General features: G+C 38.6%; 2 protein-coding genes across 2 annotated transcripts; one reads left to right on the top strand and one right to left on the bottom strand.

Annotated features, from left to right (window-relative positions):
- Window positions 1-1,085: 1,085 nt before the first annotated feature.
- On the bottom strand, window positions 1,086-2,420 carry LOC131323917 (stemmadenine O-acetyltransferase-like). The gene has a single exon (XM_058355753.1). It carries the CDS (start codon window positions 2,418-2,420, stop codon window positions 1,086-1,088), a length of 1,335 nt encoding a protein of 444 aa, XP_058211736.1.
- A 1,922-nt stretch (window positions 2,421-4,342) lies between these two features.
- On the top strand, window positions 4,343-11,252 carry LOC131323259 (organelle RRM domain-containing protein 2, mitochondrial). The gene is made up of 3 exons (XM_058354959.1): window positions 4,343-4,541; window positions 9,231-9,299; window positions 10,766-11,252. The coding sequence occupies exons 1-3, from the start codon at window positions 4,427-4,429 to the stop codon at window positions 10,999-11,001; spliced, it is 420 nt and encodes a 139-aa protein (XP_058210942.1). The 5' UTR covers window positions 4,343-4,426; the 3' UTR covers window positions 11,002-11,252.
- Window positions 11,253-17,097: the final 5,845 nt, after the last annotated feature.

Raw genomic sequence — 17,097 nt, 5'->3', positions numbered from 1 at the left:
GTCGGGCCGGGCGGGCCCATTTAGCTGTGTTTCAGGCCAAACCGGCTTACTTAATCGTGTTGTGTCGTGCCTTTGTTAGCCTAGTCCGTTTGATACCTCTAGCTTGATTCAAGGGCAGGGGTTTCCTTATCTTGTAGTTTGATTTTAGCCGTCATTTTCCCTTTGATTTTGAGGTTGGTGGTGGTTGTATGGTTGCTCTTGGAACTTTGAGGCATGCACAGGGCTACAAAGAGAATTGTGGTGGCACCCCAAGGATTAGTGATTCATTGTTTGTTATATAATTGTTGGGAAAGTGTTGCCCAGTTGTACAATCACCAAGCCTAGTCAAGTTCTTCCTTTATTATCAACCTCTAATATAATCATGTTGTTGCTTGATTCTGGAAAAAATGGCTCCAATAGTGGCAACATCATCGGTGCCTGGGAGAGTTGAACGATACCGATATGTCATCACTTGTTAGCATAGGGATGGTCATTTCGGCCGATCTGACCCTATCCGCTCCAATCCCTGCCTCAATTGGCTAGGGATGCGGGGATTTTTGGGGGATCAGGTAGGGATGCATATCTTTAATGGTCAATATACCCTTCAACCAATTATGTGTAGCAGGTGGAATAGTAAGTCCAATTATGTATCACAGGTGGAATAGTAAGTCCAATTATATGTATTACTTCTTGGGAACCTTCCTGAGTGGTGATAAAAGTATGTTGTCGTAAGTGTGTAGTATTATTGATGAAAAGTTAGGTGTGATGTAAGCAAGAAGATATTCTTGCTATTGTTTTCTCCTTTTATGCCTAGGACTCGATGATTCAAAAAAAATTCAGGGAAGGTGTAGGGGTGGATATGTGTCTGTCCTCGCACTGCCCCAAAATCCCCGTTATATATCAATGGCGGAAAGGAAATGAAATGAAAAATCAACCATAACCAAGACAGAAAAGGAAAAAAGGAACTATGTCAATAGCATTTTCTTATTTTTTTCACAAAGAAGGTAAGTTAGAAACCATATCAACAACTCCATTACTGAAACAATGTCAAACCAATACATATCAACCCCAAAGTCATTGATGCAAATAATTGAAAATAAGAATGCTCAGTTTGATGGAGTTGGATCCACAGATACAAACGCAAGGAACTCCTGATGATCTAGTAGCAGGGCCATCTCAGGTTCATCCAATGTTATCCATGCTTCCATCCCATCCCCTTCTCCTGTTTCCAACATATGGACCAAATTCATGAACATTGATCCTGTTATCTTGTGACTACTAACCCAAACGGGTTTTCCCCACCCGAAATCAGTCTCATATATTCCAAATCTGGACCAACTCGTGAACCCGTAATAATCCACCGGACCCTTGGAGCACAACTCAGCCATCTCTTCCACATTCTTGGAAATCATGGACAACCCACCCCCATTCCGCAGTTTTCTAACGAAATCGGCATCGATTTCCGTGATTGTTTCTCTGAGCTTACCAATCAGGGAATTCAGCTCCATCTCATCTTCAATCCTGCAGTGTGTACTTGGAATCCAAAGGAGATTCCCCATTGAGTATTCTTCCAGAGGTGGCACCATTCTTCTTCGCAAATCCACTGCATGGGACAGAATAGATGGTTTTCGGATACCTGATTTTGCTTCAGAAACAGACATGGCACATTTCCAAATGAAGGCGGTCACAGCTTCGACCCGAGACGGGGACCGGATACCCGTACCCATATCGCCTTTGCTCTTGAGAGCGGACAATGCTGATGCATCGAAAAGGAATCTCCTCGTAACGGAATTTCCCATTTTGATCATGGATCTCCCCAATGAAGCGATGGAGTCCATCGGAAGTTGATTATTTGGCGGGAACAAAGATGCTGCATTGAAAGAAGGAGAGACAGTCTTGAAGCACTTGAGAGCACAAGAAGCCCAACCTCTTAGAAATGAACTAGTTGAGATTCCATCAAGGACTTTATGCGAAAGACACAAACCAATAGCAATCCCAGAGCACTCGAAAACATTGACTTGAATCATAACCGGGTAAATTCTTGCAAACGGTTCGGGCTTAGTCGGATGGCAAGGGTAGAAATCATTTAGCAAGTCGAGATCCGGTTTCCTGAGGAAGTCTAACAGATGACAATTCACCAGGGCTTCCGAGTAGTACAACCCCTCGTCGTTACAATCGATGGAATGCTGGTCGCTGTCGATTCTTCCGGCGAGGGGGTAAAAGAGGGTTAAGGCCTTTGAGAGTGATTCCTTCAATACACCGGCGACATTAGGCGGCTGGGAATTATGGGAGTTATCTGGGAGATAGTAAAGGCCAACATGACTGAAGATAGTAGGATGGAGCTGATCAAGAAAGGAGAGCTTGTGGGCTTTTAAGTGGTGGGGAGTTGGTGAAGCTGGTTTGATAGTTTCTGTGGAGGTGATTGTGACTTTCACTGTCATGGTTATATCTTTCCCTCAAGATGATGATGGCTGCTGTCTGGAAGCAATACAGCACCAATATATATATGTATGGGTGGTGGTGATAAGTGCAAAAGAAAAAAGAAACCGAAACTTGCTATTCATGACTAGAATGAATTCATTGTGGAAGTTTAGTTTGTAGAGATAGATCAACATTAATTAATTTCATGAACCCTAATCTTAATGGTCTTTCAATAACCGCTCAACTCGTACAAGGCTGAAGGCATTTGCTGCGGGCGTACACATGTCACAACCAGAAGTCCAACGTATTCCTAAAAGAGATTACTTGTGAAAGGCAAACAAAATCTAAGAAAAACACACGTTTTCGGATGAATGAATCTAGTTTCAGCAAAAGCGAACGTAAGAGAGAACCCGGATCGAGATTTTTAAAATCGAGCTTCCATAATGTAGGGCTAGAAAAAATAAGACTATGAAGTGGGGCTTTAAATTAGGTTGTTGATTTTGTCATACCTTCTTTTGTTAACAGTATTTCCTTGCAAGTGTATTTTTGTACCAAAAATACATTTGCAAGGGAGTGCCGTTAACAAAAAAAAAGAAATGGCAAAATCATTTCCCTTAAATTAGCAGAACCGGTATATTAGCCGCTTAAAACCGATTTTTTTGGTACAAGGTAATGATTTTATTGGCGGTTTACCAAAAGGGCGGGTTTTACGAAAATAGTTTTGCGCCAAAATTTGGTAGATTATTGATTTGTCCCGACGGGAGAAATCGAAAAAACACACAAAGAGAATTTAAATAAAGAAAAAAATTAAAAAGTTTAATAAAAAAAAACTAAGAACTACTAATAATAAGAAAAACCCTAAGAGAAATACTCCCAAACCTTATTCCAAATTATAGGGGTGAGCATGAACCAGATTGGTTCGATTTTATAGTTAAACTAAAAACCAAACCACTATATACGAATTATATATTTGGAGAACCAAACCAACCCAAAAAAAAAAGTATAGAACCAAACCAAACCAATCAAATCCAAACCATTAGACTACGGTTCGATTTCGGTTTCGAATCACGGTTTACTTGAAATTAAGATATCATCTTCCTAAAGTATTTAAAGTACTCAAAATTGCGAAGATAAACTAAGGATTGGTTTTTATTTATAGAAAAATTTAGGAATTAATTGAGCCGTAAAATCAATATTCACTAAATGGAGCATTATATATCTATATACTACGTGCTTTTGAGATTATAGGAATGAGTTGTAATATATAGAAATTTATACTAAATAATTTTGGTAGTAAATGAATAATGAATAAAACAGTGGATTGAATAAATTATTAATTTAAGAAATTAGTTGAATATAACTTTTATGTATACTTGGTGTATCTAAATTAAATGAGTTAAATGCGGGACTTTCATTTTCCGATCAAATTTTGAAAATCCGAACCGTTCAATGTGTGCAGAACGTGATTTTAAGGGTCCCCGCGAGAAATCAGCCAAAAAAATGACCGGGAAGGGCTTCATCCAAGCAGTTTTTTTTGAACCGTTCAATGAAAACTGCTCGGATGAAGCCCTTCCCGGTCATTTTTTTTGTTGATTTCTTGCGAGGACCCTTAAAATCACGTTCTGATCACTTTGAGCGGCTCGGATCATCGAAATTCAACCGGGAAGGGGAGTCTCGCATTTTAAAAAAATGCGGAATCCCTCACTGGAACCCGACTGTGTGTGTGTGTATATATATTATATCTATATATGGATCAAATCGATTTGGAACCGAAACCATTAACGTGACCAAACCATTTAACGCGGTTTCAAAAATTTTTTAAATCGAAACCAAACCACACTGCTGAAAAACCTAACACAACCATTCGGTTTGGATTGATTTAGATTAGATTTACAGTTTTACCCCAAATTGACTTTAAAAAAAGGATAATACGACCGATTAGGTAAACGTAAACCCTCTAAAACCCCTGCAATAAGTCCAAACATTTACTGTATGTCGTGGTGGTTGTGGCAGGTGACGTGATTCCATGGCATTTGCTTCTGCTTTCCGCCGCATCTTCACGCCTTCATCCATTCTTCAATCGCAATTCACTTCGATTCGTCAAAATTCAACCCTCGCCACTCCAAAGCTCTTCGTCAGCGGTAACTCTCTCTCTCTCTCTCTCTCTCTCTCTCTGAATAATTGATGCACTGATACCCACTTGTGTTTGTGAAACTTGTTTGAGGAGGGTTTGATTTGCATGTCTTTCTGTTTCGTAATCGAACTGGCATTACTATCCGTGTAGTAAGAGTTGTTGACGAAAATAACCACAAATATCTATACATTTACGATTTTTGGATGAATTTTTTTTCCTCCTATTTCACTCAGTAAAAGAATGGATAAGTGGTCTTGGCTTGGAACACAGCCACATAGGTTTGTGCTTCATCCTAAGTTTTTAGGTTCAATTCTCCTTACTAGCAACTATTGGGGACACCTCACCCCATGCATAACCGTGTGAAATAGCAGTGGGAGGGGCTGGAAGGATTAGTTTGAGGTGTGCGCAGGGACACCTTGCATTGCCACAAAAAAAAAATGTAAAAGTAAAATGCGGGTTCAGTCTAGATGTTCGGTGTGTTATTTGAGTTTGAATTAATCTAGACTTTTGGTTTATTAGTTCAGAGACCATATAGTAAATAAACCAGGTAAATTCAAGTTAGGAACCATTTTAGAGACTGCAGAAAAAATATGAATTAAAAAAAATTTCACTTAGTAGATGCTGGCTTGAGTTTTCTATCTCGTGGATAAAAAAAATCATATGACCGTACTGGACGAAAATCGTGGAGTGGCTGCTAGGTCTATGCTAGGGTTGCATTCATAAAATAAACCTCAAAAGGCCATGTTTGGAGGGGTTTCTGAAGGCAAATAGAGTGTATAGTACATTCTCCATAAATGGAAGTTGTTTATTCCTTCTTTTTCTTCTCCTTCCGCGAATCCTTTCGTAATTCAAGATCATAATTTTTATAGTTTCTCAATTGGAAACCCATATGTGCATCATAAGCTGAGGATTGAGTTCCTTAATGTTGGTGGTTTCCAAAAAACGATGATTGGTCATATTCAGCTATGGTGGATCTTTTTTCATTCAACTAAGAAAAGAAAAAGAAAGAGTCGAAGAGAGTGCTTCTAATTGAGCTAGGTTCATTTTGGGTCCCTCTTTGTTGTATCTTTAGGGCGACGTAGGAGTGCCTTGTAGTTTGAGGTTTCTACTGCTTTATAGTACAGAACATTGTAGGTAAGAATTAAGAATTTGCAGGTAAGAATTAAGAATTTGCCTTGAGCCTTTAAGATCTAAATAAAAATTAATTCTGGATTTCCAGTAATTATGGCTCGAATTGCATGTGATATGGGGTCAAGATGAAGCCTTAAAGCAGGAATAAAATAGAGTAAGAAATTCCCCATTCTAAATGGTTTGATATCCAAAAAGTCCCCTTTCTGAGGTATACTACAATCTTCAATATAGCTAACTAAGGATGTGCTTCATGATGAAGACTGAAGACCTAAGGGATAGTGGAAGCTAGAAGCGGTTGACGAATGACTGTGTGAAGCCGTCTTAATCACAACCTAGTGGCAAGTTAACACAAGTAGTTGATAGCTACTTGCAATCAGCTATCCGGTTACAAGTAGTGTTCAAGCACGGCCTGCTAAGGAGGTTACGTTGGACTTCGAGCTAACGAAATTAACCATAGTACACCTAATGTATTAGTCACACTACTTAATTAAGATTAATTGAAATCCGGTTTCTAAAAGTACTTTGCCCCCTTCACAAAGCACAATAACTCAATAAGCTATCTTTAGTGCCGGAAAAAAAAATCGGATCTTTAACATGTCAATTGGCGTTAGGCACTTTAGATAATAATCTTCTGTTTTCTGTGTTTTCGTTCTGTTTTTCTAAACACAATGGGACAAAAATCAAAATGCTTAACTTCTTTATTTTTCACATTAGAGTGGTCGTTTCTTTTCATTGTTTTCCTTCTAAAAAGTGCGCACTGATTTTTTTGGGTGTTTTGCGATTTTACATATGAAAAATGCTTGCCTTTTTAATTCCTTGAAGTTAAAAACTGAATATTTGCTACCTTAAGAAGCCATCTGTTCGTGATTGCCCTCTTGGAACCTTAAAAAACCAAAACCAAAAAATCATCATTGACTGCTAATATTACCCATATTAAATGTCAGGGCATGTTTCTCTCTTTTATATGATTTTATCTCCTAGTTATGCAATCTCTATATTCTATTGTATGTTCGTCAGTTACCTAGACTAATTCGATACTGGATGTGGATCCATAGAATAGCAGGTAATCGAGAAGCCTATGGGTTTCCACGCCATTGTACTTCTCTTAGCCGTAATCTTAAATGATAAGTCGTTCAAAAAAAGTTCTTTAAGGATTGTATTTTTTCTTCCTTTTTGATAGGTAAGTCCATATTGAAAAAGCACAAAGGGATTATACGCCTGCCACTTTATCCTTCTTTTAAATGCTTTCTATAAGGATAGGTGTACATATAAGTAGAAGAGTGCTGCATTGGTCTTAATTTATTCCTGCCAGGGCTCCACATTTTCTTCCCAATGAGTTTGGGTTGTGGTTTTAAAGTTTCTGAGACTAAGGTGTCCCTCTAGTGCAACTGTCAGGTGAATTTTCAACTTTTACTAGCTTCAGGCTGCAACAGCTCGCTATTTTTCACTTCCTCCATGAAATCTTAACGAAAAATGCGATAAACCAGAAGGCTCGTTAATGGTGATGAAAACAAACGTTGAAGTTTAAATAATGCTATCCCTAGGCATAAAATGGTGGTGTTGCAAGTCTACCTTTATGTTTGCTTGCTACAAGCCTACAAAGAATGACACCATCTGGTAGGGGCACAGAGATGTTCAAGGACATCTCTTAGCCTCCAACCACTATATTTTAGGGGACCACCAGCAAGGCTGCTCCTTGTCATATTAAATCATGGCTGACAACAACAACATAACAACATAACATAACCCATCTAGTCCCCGATCATTAGGGGTATGGGCGGGGGATGATTGGAGACAGACCTAACCTTTGGCAATATATACACAAAGTGGCTGCTCTCAGAATACCACTAAAACAGTGGCCCCCCTAAACCTCCAAGAACCGAGGAGCTACAAGGACGTTTTGTTGTAAAACCATGCCCTCAAATCAAAGCCAAATAGCATCAGAGAGGGCAGGTCTAGAGACCCAAATCATGGCTGACAAGATGAGAAAATTGGTTTTACAGTTCCAACTTCAGAGCTACATGGAGCGTAGTGTGGTTAAACTCCCATCATGCAAAATATCGGCCAGATCTTGTAAGAGATGAACAAGTGTACGCTGGGGTTCAATCTAAACTACTAAAAGTGGCTTAGAAAAAAGATTTTCTGAGCTATATGAGGCTGCAAGCATGCAACTGCTGGAATTGGCCTACTTTGTTGACACTAGTGGATATTTTTGCGTTTGAAATAAAATCCATGTAATCATATACTGAGATTTTAGGGCACATGTGGATCTCCTCCCTTTTGTTCTTTTTCTTTGAAGTTCTTTAAATTTTTAATGTTCTCATATTCATCAAGAAAAGTTCGTTCCAGATCAAAAAAAGAAGAAGAAGCAGAAGAAAAGAACTGTTCGTTTAGTTTTTTCCTTAATTGCCTAGAAGAATTTCATTTTCATGTGAGACATGGGATGAGAATGGCATTATGGCAACACTAATGGAACTGGAACATAATACAATGTGCTCTAGAATGTGGTATGTTAGAGATAGCTTGTGTAGTAATCACCGCATAGACTTCTTGAGGTACTTCTAAGCAGTAAGCAACCGAGCAAATTTTCTAGAAACCATTAAACATCCAATAAGACAAAGCATCGAATTAATTTTTCTTCGTGTAAAATCATATCCGGGTAAAATATCAACATTACGTCCCTTCTTTCTAAATTTAATTTGTTGTATTTGGGATTTTGAGCTGTCGATGATGTATCTGGTTGCAAATGTGGGTTGTGGGTAGATAGAGAACAGAAAATGATAGTGTGGCAAGTAAGGACTACAAGAGCTCTTTGAGGTAGGCTGGTCCGAGGTTCATTGTCACATGGAATCTTAAAGGAGAGGCTGTAATTGAACATTCATGAGTGGTTTTGTCCATTTATACCACCCCTTATCTAACCATTATTCTGACTAGGTTCAATGTATGCAGCAGAATATCTTAGAGGTCTCTCATCAAAATGTCCCTTGCCCAATAGTCGATGCTCCATATAACCACATGAAAGAAGGGGAACTCAGTATAAATAGGGGGTCCGGGTTATGATTACTCTAACAAGCAACCAAGGCATGCATAGCAAAAAATATGCCAGGTGTCCCCTGGAGTTCCCCCTTGCACTTCAGTGAGGTCTCTGAGAACCTCTTTAGTTATTGGTTGCATGTAATTACTGAAGTGTTTGGGGGAACTCTGGTTGCCATCTGACACATGATTAGCATATATCTATCCTTCCACCTTGTTGGTATCAAAATGCAATTCTAACTACCAATGCTGCCTGTTTCAGGCACTTATATGATGAGTCTAGTTTTAGTAACTTGACGAAGTTTTATCAGTATAATTGCTCTACATTTGCATGGAATCTCCATAGATTGTTTCGTTTCATGTGCCTTTTCTGATGACTTGGGATTGTTTTTTTCTAAGGTACCTACCTAACCAATAGATTGGAAGCCCGTAAAACACGACTGGCTCGAAAAGGCCATCCTGGCTGTTTATAGAGCATGTGAATTGTTTTTCCTTCTTCTTTTTCAAACTTTATTGGTTCGGTGCTTTGCAGGTCTCTCAAGGTTGACAACAGATGAAAAGCTTAAAGAAGCGTTTTCACCATTTGGTCAGCTTGTTGAAGGTACCTAACCAAGACAGTTCATAGCTTCTGTTACTTTTACGTCCCACTCTCACTTTCTTCAATGGGGCTTCATCATTAGTCCTGAACTACTTGGACATATTATCGTAAGAACAAAAAAACAATGATGATGATGATAATGGTTAACTGAGGGAAGCACTTATCGTGCTCAAACCTTCATTTTCAGCAATTTGAAATGAGAGAAATGTCCTGATCATATTCTTGTCTGACATGGTCCACTTTTCTCCCTTGCAAACCATGAGGTTGGCTTTGCCAAAACAACATTAGGGTCCATCCCCTTCATACTTCTCATCAGCGTTTTTATGCATTTTAAAGTAATATTCCTAATTCTCCTCTGTACCACTCACCATGGAATCAAATTGTTTTGGGAACTGAGACTTTTGTGCGCATCTGTAAGAGAGATTGAGTCTTGCTATGTAATGCTATTGCGGCCTCTTACCTTCATCTGCAATTTCATTTTCCTTTTTTTTTCTCCTCGTCCTTTGAGAGTGCCTATGCCAACAATTTTACATTCCTTCTTTGTTTGATTTTATGGGAAATATCATCCAATAATCTTCCCATCTATGTGATAATTGAACCTAGATAGTGTAACTATTCACTTTCTGGTATTTGATGTTTTCAATTTCACTTCTTTACACTAATCAGTTTTTGTAATTCAATCTTACACTTCTTTACTATCTCTACTTCGATCATTGCTCTATTAACATTTCATATCATTAGAAATTACAGATTTAGCATTAACTCCTCTATTAGTTTCATCGATAAAAACTATCATGATATTGTACTGATTATGTTTAATCAACCCATCTATAATCAAGGCAAAAACGTAAGGACTCTCATGGCGGCCCTTGTTGTAACCGTACTTGTCTCCTGTCAGTGATCGAATTGTAGTCATAGCGAACAAGGATTTAAACTGTTTCAGATAGTCTAAATCAAGGCAGTATTTCTCTAGATTGGCATTTGTATTTAATTTGCATAAGAATTCTAGAGGGGGGTCTTTACTGTAAATTGCGTGTTTACAAGAAAGAAAAACAAGGAAGCATAAAGTGACGCAAGGTTGCTAATTAGTAGTAAAGGGAGGTTGGAGCGTGAATACGCCAATAACTTTAATAGAGTAACGACCACGCCAGTAACCCTTAGCCTAACCACGTGGCTCAAAAGGTTAATCTCGAGTTATACAGTAGCTGCTCGCGATTCGTTATATACGAATTGCATTTCCCATTACTTTCCGATGTGAGATGTTACAAATAGAAGTAAAGGGAGTACTAGTAATTTTATATTCTGAATCTCTGATCTACTGCTTTGCTATACAGTAGCTGCTCGCAATTCGTTATATACGAATTGCATTTCCCATTACTTTCCCATGTGGGATGTTACAAATAGAAGTAAAGGGAGTACTAGTAATTTTATATTCTGAATCTCTGATCTACTGCTTTGCTAATTTGCAGCAAAAGTCGTAACGGACAGAGTCTCGGGAAGATCAAAGGGGTTTGCTTTTGTTACATATGGAACCTTAGAAGAGGCTGAGCAGGCGAGGAAGGAAATGAATGCCAAGTTTTTGGATGGTTGGGTTATTTTTGTTGATCCTGCCAAGCCTAGAGAACACAGACCCCCACCTCAACCAGAGCCACAGCCTTCTGAAACTGGTTTCAGAGTGAACAAAACCATCGGTTGGTGTGGTTGATCTGCCGAAAAGGTTTTGCCTTGTCATTGTGCCAAGAATTTGTTAGATATTGATCACTATTGTCATGGGAAATGTTTCTATAGATTTGGGATTCGAAGGGATGTTTATCATTTTGTATGTGACCTGGCAAATTGGTTCAAGGGTTAAACCATATTTTGGTACCTAAGGGGGATTTTCACTTCTACTACTGTTGTGCTTATCCATTGGCTGGTTGTTGGAAGGAATTTGAAATGCTTGGTTTTGAAATTAAATTGAGGTGAATGCGGCCTGTTTAAGGTCGTCTATGTACGACTTTGCATTTTGTGACATGGAGGCCTTGTATGACACGCGATATTTTATTTTGCCTTTTCATTGAAGAGATTGGCGGAGTATTATGTACTAGTGTTAGCTCGTGCCTACGGCACTACGTATCTTGGTTGGAAGGGGATGACAGTTGTGTGATTTAGGTGAAAATCATAGGCATTTAACCGAGAAGTGGAAGTATGCACTACAGTCTTTGGATCAAATAAATCTAAGCCGTTTCAACAACTTGTCCCTACACCATTCTGTTTTATAATAGAGATTGCACCAGATCAAATACATATAGCATGATGGTTAATGGGATAATGAGTGTAGCTTCTCTCAAGTTGGAGAGAAAAACATGTTCCGTGGACTCATTACAAGGTTCACTTCTATAAATGTGTTTGTGATGGCTGTGGATAGAGGTTTTAAATTGTAGGGGTTGAAGGTACAAGGTTCGCTTTTGTTTACACTTATTTTTTGTCAAATTTTAAAAAAGAATTTGTTATAATGGATTAATGGCCCAAAATGTTATTTTTGGGCCTTGGTTGAATTAGGCCTTGATTGAATTGAGCCTTTGGATGAATTTATAGTAAGCCACAATTGAGTCAAATTGAATTTTAAAGGGTTGAATAGAATTTGAAAATTGATTGGGCTGTATTATTTTGAAGCATGGCCTAATTAGTTAAAGCTCAAGTTAAATTTTAGGGACTAAGCTGAATTAGGTTTAAAGTAAATGAATCATAATAGCTAAAGCTCAAGTCCAAATCAATCAAAGTAAGGCCTAGGTTCATTGTCAAGTTTGGGCCCATTTAGCCCAATTGATTAAATGCCAAGATTTATTTTCAGGTTTGGGCTAATTTGGTCCAATTGAGTAAAGCCCAAGATGATTTTGGGTTTGGGCCCGATTTTTCGAATTTATTCAGGCCTGAAAAAGAAGAAGTCTAAATGAATATGGTGGGATGAGGAGTAGGAAATAAACTACCTCAAGCTTGGGGACCCACCACCTAGGATCAAAAGCCAAGAAGGATGGCCTTCAAACTAAAAAAGAAGGCCATAAGCTGCTTAGTCATGCTTGGAGGAACAGCTCAAGGCCTGAACAACCGTCATTCTTCAACGTGAAGTAAGGCCTAGAACACATGGCATTCATGTAGCCCATATGGCCTAAGCAACTCAATCAGGTCTGCACAAGCTACACACAAGCAGCTTACTTAGGCCTGCTAGGTCTTTTATTACAAGAAAAGAGGGCACAAGTTCCAAAAATTCCTTTTGTTTTGAGTCTTCTTGCATACGAACCAATTTAGAAGCATCAAGGGCCCCACAAGGGATGAGTCTTCTTGCATAATGAACCAATTTAGAACAAGAAGATTTTGGTCTTTAACATTAAAAGTCCCAAGATTCCCCTTTTGGCAAATATTCATGCAAAAAGAGGCAATTCAGGCCTGAAATGGTTCCTTTTAGCCTGAAGTAAAGCATGCAGCTGAAGTTTTGAAGTATGGAGCAAGATATAGGGACACATGGCACTCTAGCCCAAGCGGCTCAGCCCTAGAGAAGGACACTTAGCAGCCATGCAGCTCGTGCATACAAGCAGCTCAAAGCTCAAAGCTTTGTTTATAAATACTAGAATTGAAGGGCTTAGCAAAGGTCCACGACTATCAAAGCCTAGCGCTTATGCAATTTATCTTTCAATTACCTTTACTTTCTTGCAAAGTATTTTATCTTTCAGTCCAATCTAGTCCAGCCTAGATTTTATTTTCTTGTACCCGAACTTTGTTAAATCGTTAACAAAGTTCATTTACTTTTATCGTTCACTCCTACTTTTTCTTTCCATTTTTCACAACGATTGAGAAATTTTAAGTCATTTTTCATTAAAGGCAAACCACGAACCACATACGGCCTCACCCCTTAGGTCGTATGCAATCGTTTTGAATGAAGTCAGGTTTGAGGCATTCAAGCCTTAGCACAAATTCGGACTGCAATCCACTCTTGACATGCTCACTACACATGGTTACATAATTTTGCTCATTTTGAGGAAAACAACTTCTAGACGTTTATGCGACATTATAGCTTCAAATTCTCTTGTAGATTATATATTTGAGATTTTTGTAAATGTTGATAAATTTGTTTATTATAGTTGTGGAACTATTGTAAACACTAGATTTTACCCCACTCATTATTCCACTACTCCTACAAGTTAAGAACGTTAGCCCATGACATGCAGACGTAAGTCATACCGAAGAAGAGTTTGTAGCTTCCAGTAAGCATAAAATCGACGTCGAAAGCATCATAATTTCTCACGGCAAGCCGTATGATCATTCAATTTTATAAACACCCTAAAACATCTGCATGTGCATATCCTATTCATAAGGCATGTCATCTTTGGACAAGTATTATCCCCTTGTTAGTTAAACGGTCAGAAAGCAGGTCCCACTAACTCTAATCTTGACCAAACAGCCAGCATATACTTCAGAATGTCTAGACTCAGATCAACACTGATAGATGTGCTCATTTCACCATTTCTAAATGACCTGCCAAGTTTCACCATTGGATCGTCATCAGGCTTTTATCGGCTACCGGGAAATTGCCCAATTAATTTGGACTCAAAAATCCGTAAGCAGACCAAATCTTTTCTAGACCTCACCAAACATCATACATAGTTATATTATGGTATTTTAAGACCTTTAGACAAGTTTCATGGAAAACAGAGCACGTTTGATATTTTTGAGCACATTATATTTTTCAAAACGAGCAGTATTTTGTTCACATACTTCGAGATCAAATTTCTTCAATCAAGCCCTAAAAGAATCCATATTCATCATTACGAAGCTCCCAATAAAATTTCGAGTCATCTGGACTTCGTCGAACTATCTATCACACATATTGCTAGAAATCGAACAAGAACATGACGATCATTTTTCAGCTAATCTAGACATATATTGAATAAAGGAATCCCTCAAATTGACGCCTAAGATTCCATAACGAGTAGATACTTCTGCAAAAGCATAATCGATTTTCTGGTGAAGTCTTTACCCAAAAAGAGCCACAGAGAAGGATAAGAGAGCAATTCGCAGGCTATCAGCACAATTTCTTATTTGTGGAGGGAAGTTGTATAGAAGGTCATACTACGGAACGCAGATCTTCGGCCTGCTGAATAGCAGTATTGGGCGATTCATGAGAGAATCGCGCACAGTTCCGTTTGACCTTAGGGATACCCTCCCGAGTGGCGCCTAGATTCAGGCTCCGCGGAGGGGGTGTGTGTGTATATATGTGTGTGTGTGTGAAGCCCACCCTATTTCATTTCACCCCTTCTTGATCTTTCACCTTCGAAAACTCTAACTTCTTCTAGCCTTTCTTTAGCCCACGAAGTAGGAAATTCACCGAAGCCCTACAGAATTCCCCGATCCTGAACCTAGACCCTTTAAGTTCAAATCCCGAGAAAACCTTGGGCTAGGATAGCCTAATATAGCCTTTCTAGGACGAATTTTGACCTAGAAATTCTCCTATTTTTAAGGTCCTGTGGAAACTCTACCCGATTTTTGCGGGCATTTTACCAATTTTTTCAACCCAATTAATAAGCTTTTTCCAAACTCATAAAAGCAACTCGCTATCAAATGGGCCCATCTGGGCCACCCCTTTTCAAAATCATCTGAACTACGCGGACCTGATTTCTCTTGCTACCAGAGATACGTAGGCAGCCATTGACCAGGCTCGGTCCCTTCCTTTCTTTTCTTTCCTCTCTTTTATTTTTCCTTTGAAAAGGTCACTTCTAATAAAACAGATACATGAATAACTTTCTTATACTATATAATGTCCTATTTCACTTTGCTTAAAACAAGTCTTACAATTGCGTATTAAAGGATGAACGAGTTACGAGTACCGTAAGGGCTATGTGGGATGCCTAACACCTTCTCCACTCGTAACAATGAATTACCAAACCTTTTCTTTTTCTAACTTCTAACTTTGCAGATCAAAACAAAACAGAGTCACTCTTTTAAAAATCGGGTCTTCGAGCTCACAGAATTAATTTCAAAACACTTGAGGTATTCTTTTGGATAATTCAAGAGGTGAGCCGACACACCTAAATACTATGCCTTGGGGTGAATATAAGTTATTTTCTAAAATCATTTCAGCGGTCACAGCTACAAAAACCCCTTTTTACCTCGAACTACGTCAAACTTGATTCCTCCTCGACCCGGGGATACGTAGGTAGCTCGTTGAGAGCTCGGTCACAATTTGTCACACCATTGATTTTCAACATAAATATAAAGGATTTTCATAAATAAAATTTCACAATAATCCGTACAATACCCCAAAAGAGATTAACATTTCCATTTCCATAATTAGACCTCAACGTTTGATAATTCCCAAAAGATTACATCTTTGGCTCCGAGGCCCAAATCGACGTAATAACCGAATACCAAGAGAGTTAAGAACTTACAATATTACTTAATCTAAAGATTTACAAATAGAGTTACAAATAACATCTTCCAAAAATAAATTACAAAGATGACTTAGTAACTCCTCAATGTTAGCTTTCAAAAAGAATGTCCACATCCATGCACTCCAAACATGAAGCTACTGCCCTGGGTAGTACCTGAAAAATAATGTAAGATTTAAGCTACAATAGCCAAATAGGAAACTCTAATCTAACAATATATGTAAATGAAATGCGGGGATGATTTTGTGACAAACAACGATAACAAACTTCGAAGAATGGACGGTAACTACAGCCATTAATCTAGTACTTCAATTTCAGAACCAACCATATAACTCGATGAATAACCTTTGAAAGTACCACGTGTCCATTTGTGTCTCGTACATGTGTCTTGAGCCGAAGCTCCTGCCGGGCCCGTTAAAAGACTCCGATGTCCTCTGCCAGGCACCTTACCTATTGGGAGGTCCTGAAGTATCCAATACGAGCATATAGCTCATGTCGAGCCAATTAAAGGACCCTGATGTCTTCTGCTAGGCACTCACCTATCGATGAGTCCTGAATGTTTGCACTGTGTCGATAAATGTTCAAGCATCACGTATCCTTGTGTTACGTGATTTTGATTCAATCACAGTTGATATGATAATTAATGTAAAATTTCCATTGAACAAGGGTAATATATGCAACGATACTTTACAAACTCAATGATTACAATTAACCATGTAAAGCGGTGTTTTGGAAGTGTTTGGAACAAGTTAAAAGTAATCGGGGGTCAAAAAGATGAAGTTTAGAACAAAGCTGAAAAACTGTCCCTAAGCCAAAGGTATCAATATCTAGCCAAAATGGTATTAATACCATTTGACCAAGAAACTTTTGAGACGCAAGGGTATCGATACCTAGGACAAATGGTATCGATAACAAGTGATTTTCTAGGTTTTGAAACACAAAGATATCAATAAAAATGCAAATGGGATCGATAACAATTCAATTCGAGTAGATTTTCATGGGTCCAACGACAAGAACAACCTCAACAACAACAACAATGATCAATGGCAAGATTCAAGCTATTGGAAAACAGTCATTAACATATATGGATAGTTAGAATTCCCTACCTCAAGATTGAAGAACGAAATCGAAAAATTCCTTCAAGCCTTAGCTCCAAACTTGAAAACGAAAAGGAATATGCCTCCTCCGAGCTCAAACCAGCGAAATACGAGTTGCAATACGCAAATGAATGAAAGGTTGAAGGCTATTTTGTGGAGGTTTTGAGTTGTTTTGGGTGAGAGCAAGAGAGAGGGTGAGGGAGCCAAGAGAGAGGAGAACGGGGAGAATGGGGAATTTTTATTCCCTACACGTACATATATGATACACACACACACACACAC

The sequence above is a fragment of the Rhododendron vialii genome, chromosome 4a (genome assembly GCF_030253575.1).
Source record: "Rhododendron vialii isolate Sample 1 chromosome 4a, ASM3025357v1".
Classification (NCBI taxonomy): domain Eukaryota; kingdom Viridiplantae; phylum Streptophyta; class Magnoliopsida; order Ericales; family Ericaceae; genus Rhododendron; species Rhododendron vialii.
Note: the sequence above shows the minus strand (reverse complement) of the source record. Positions and strands in the feature narration are given on the sequence as shown.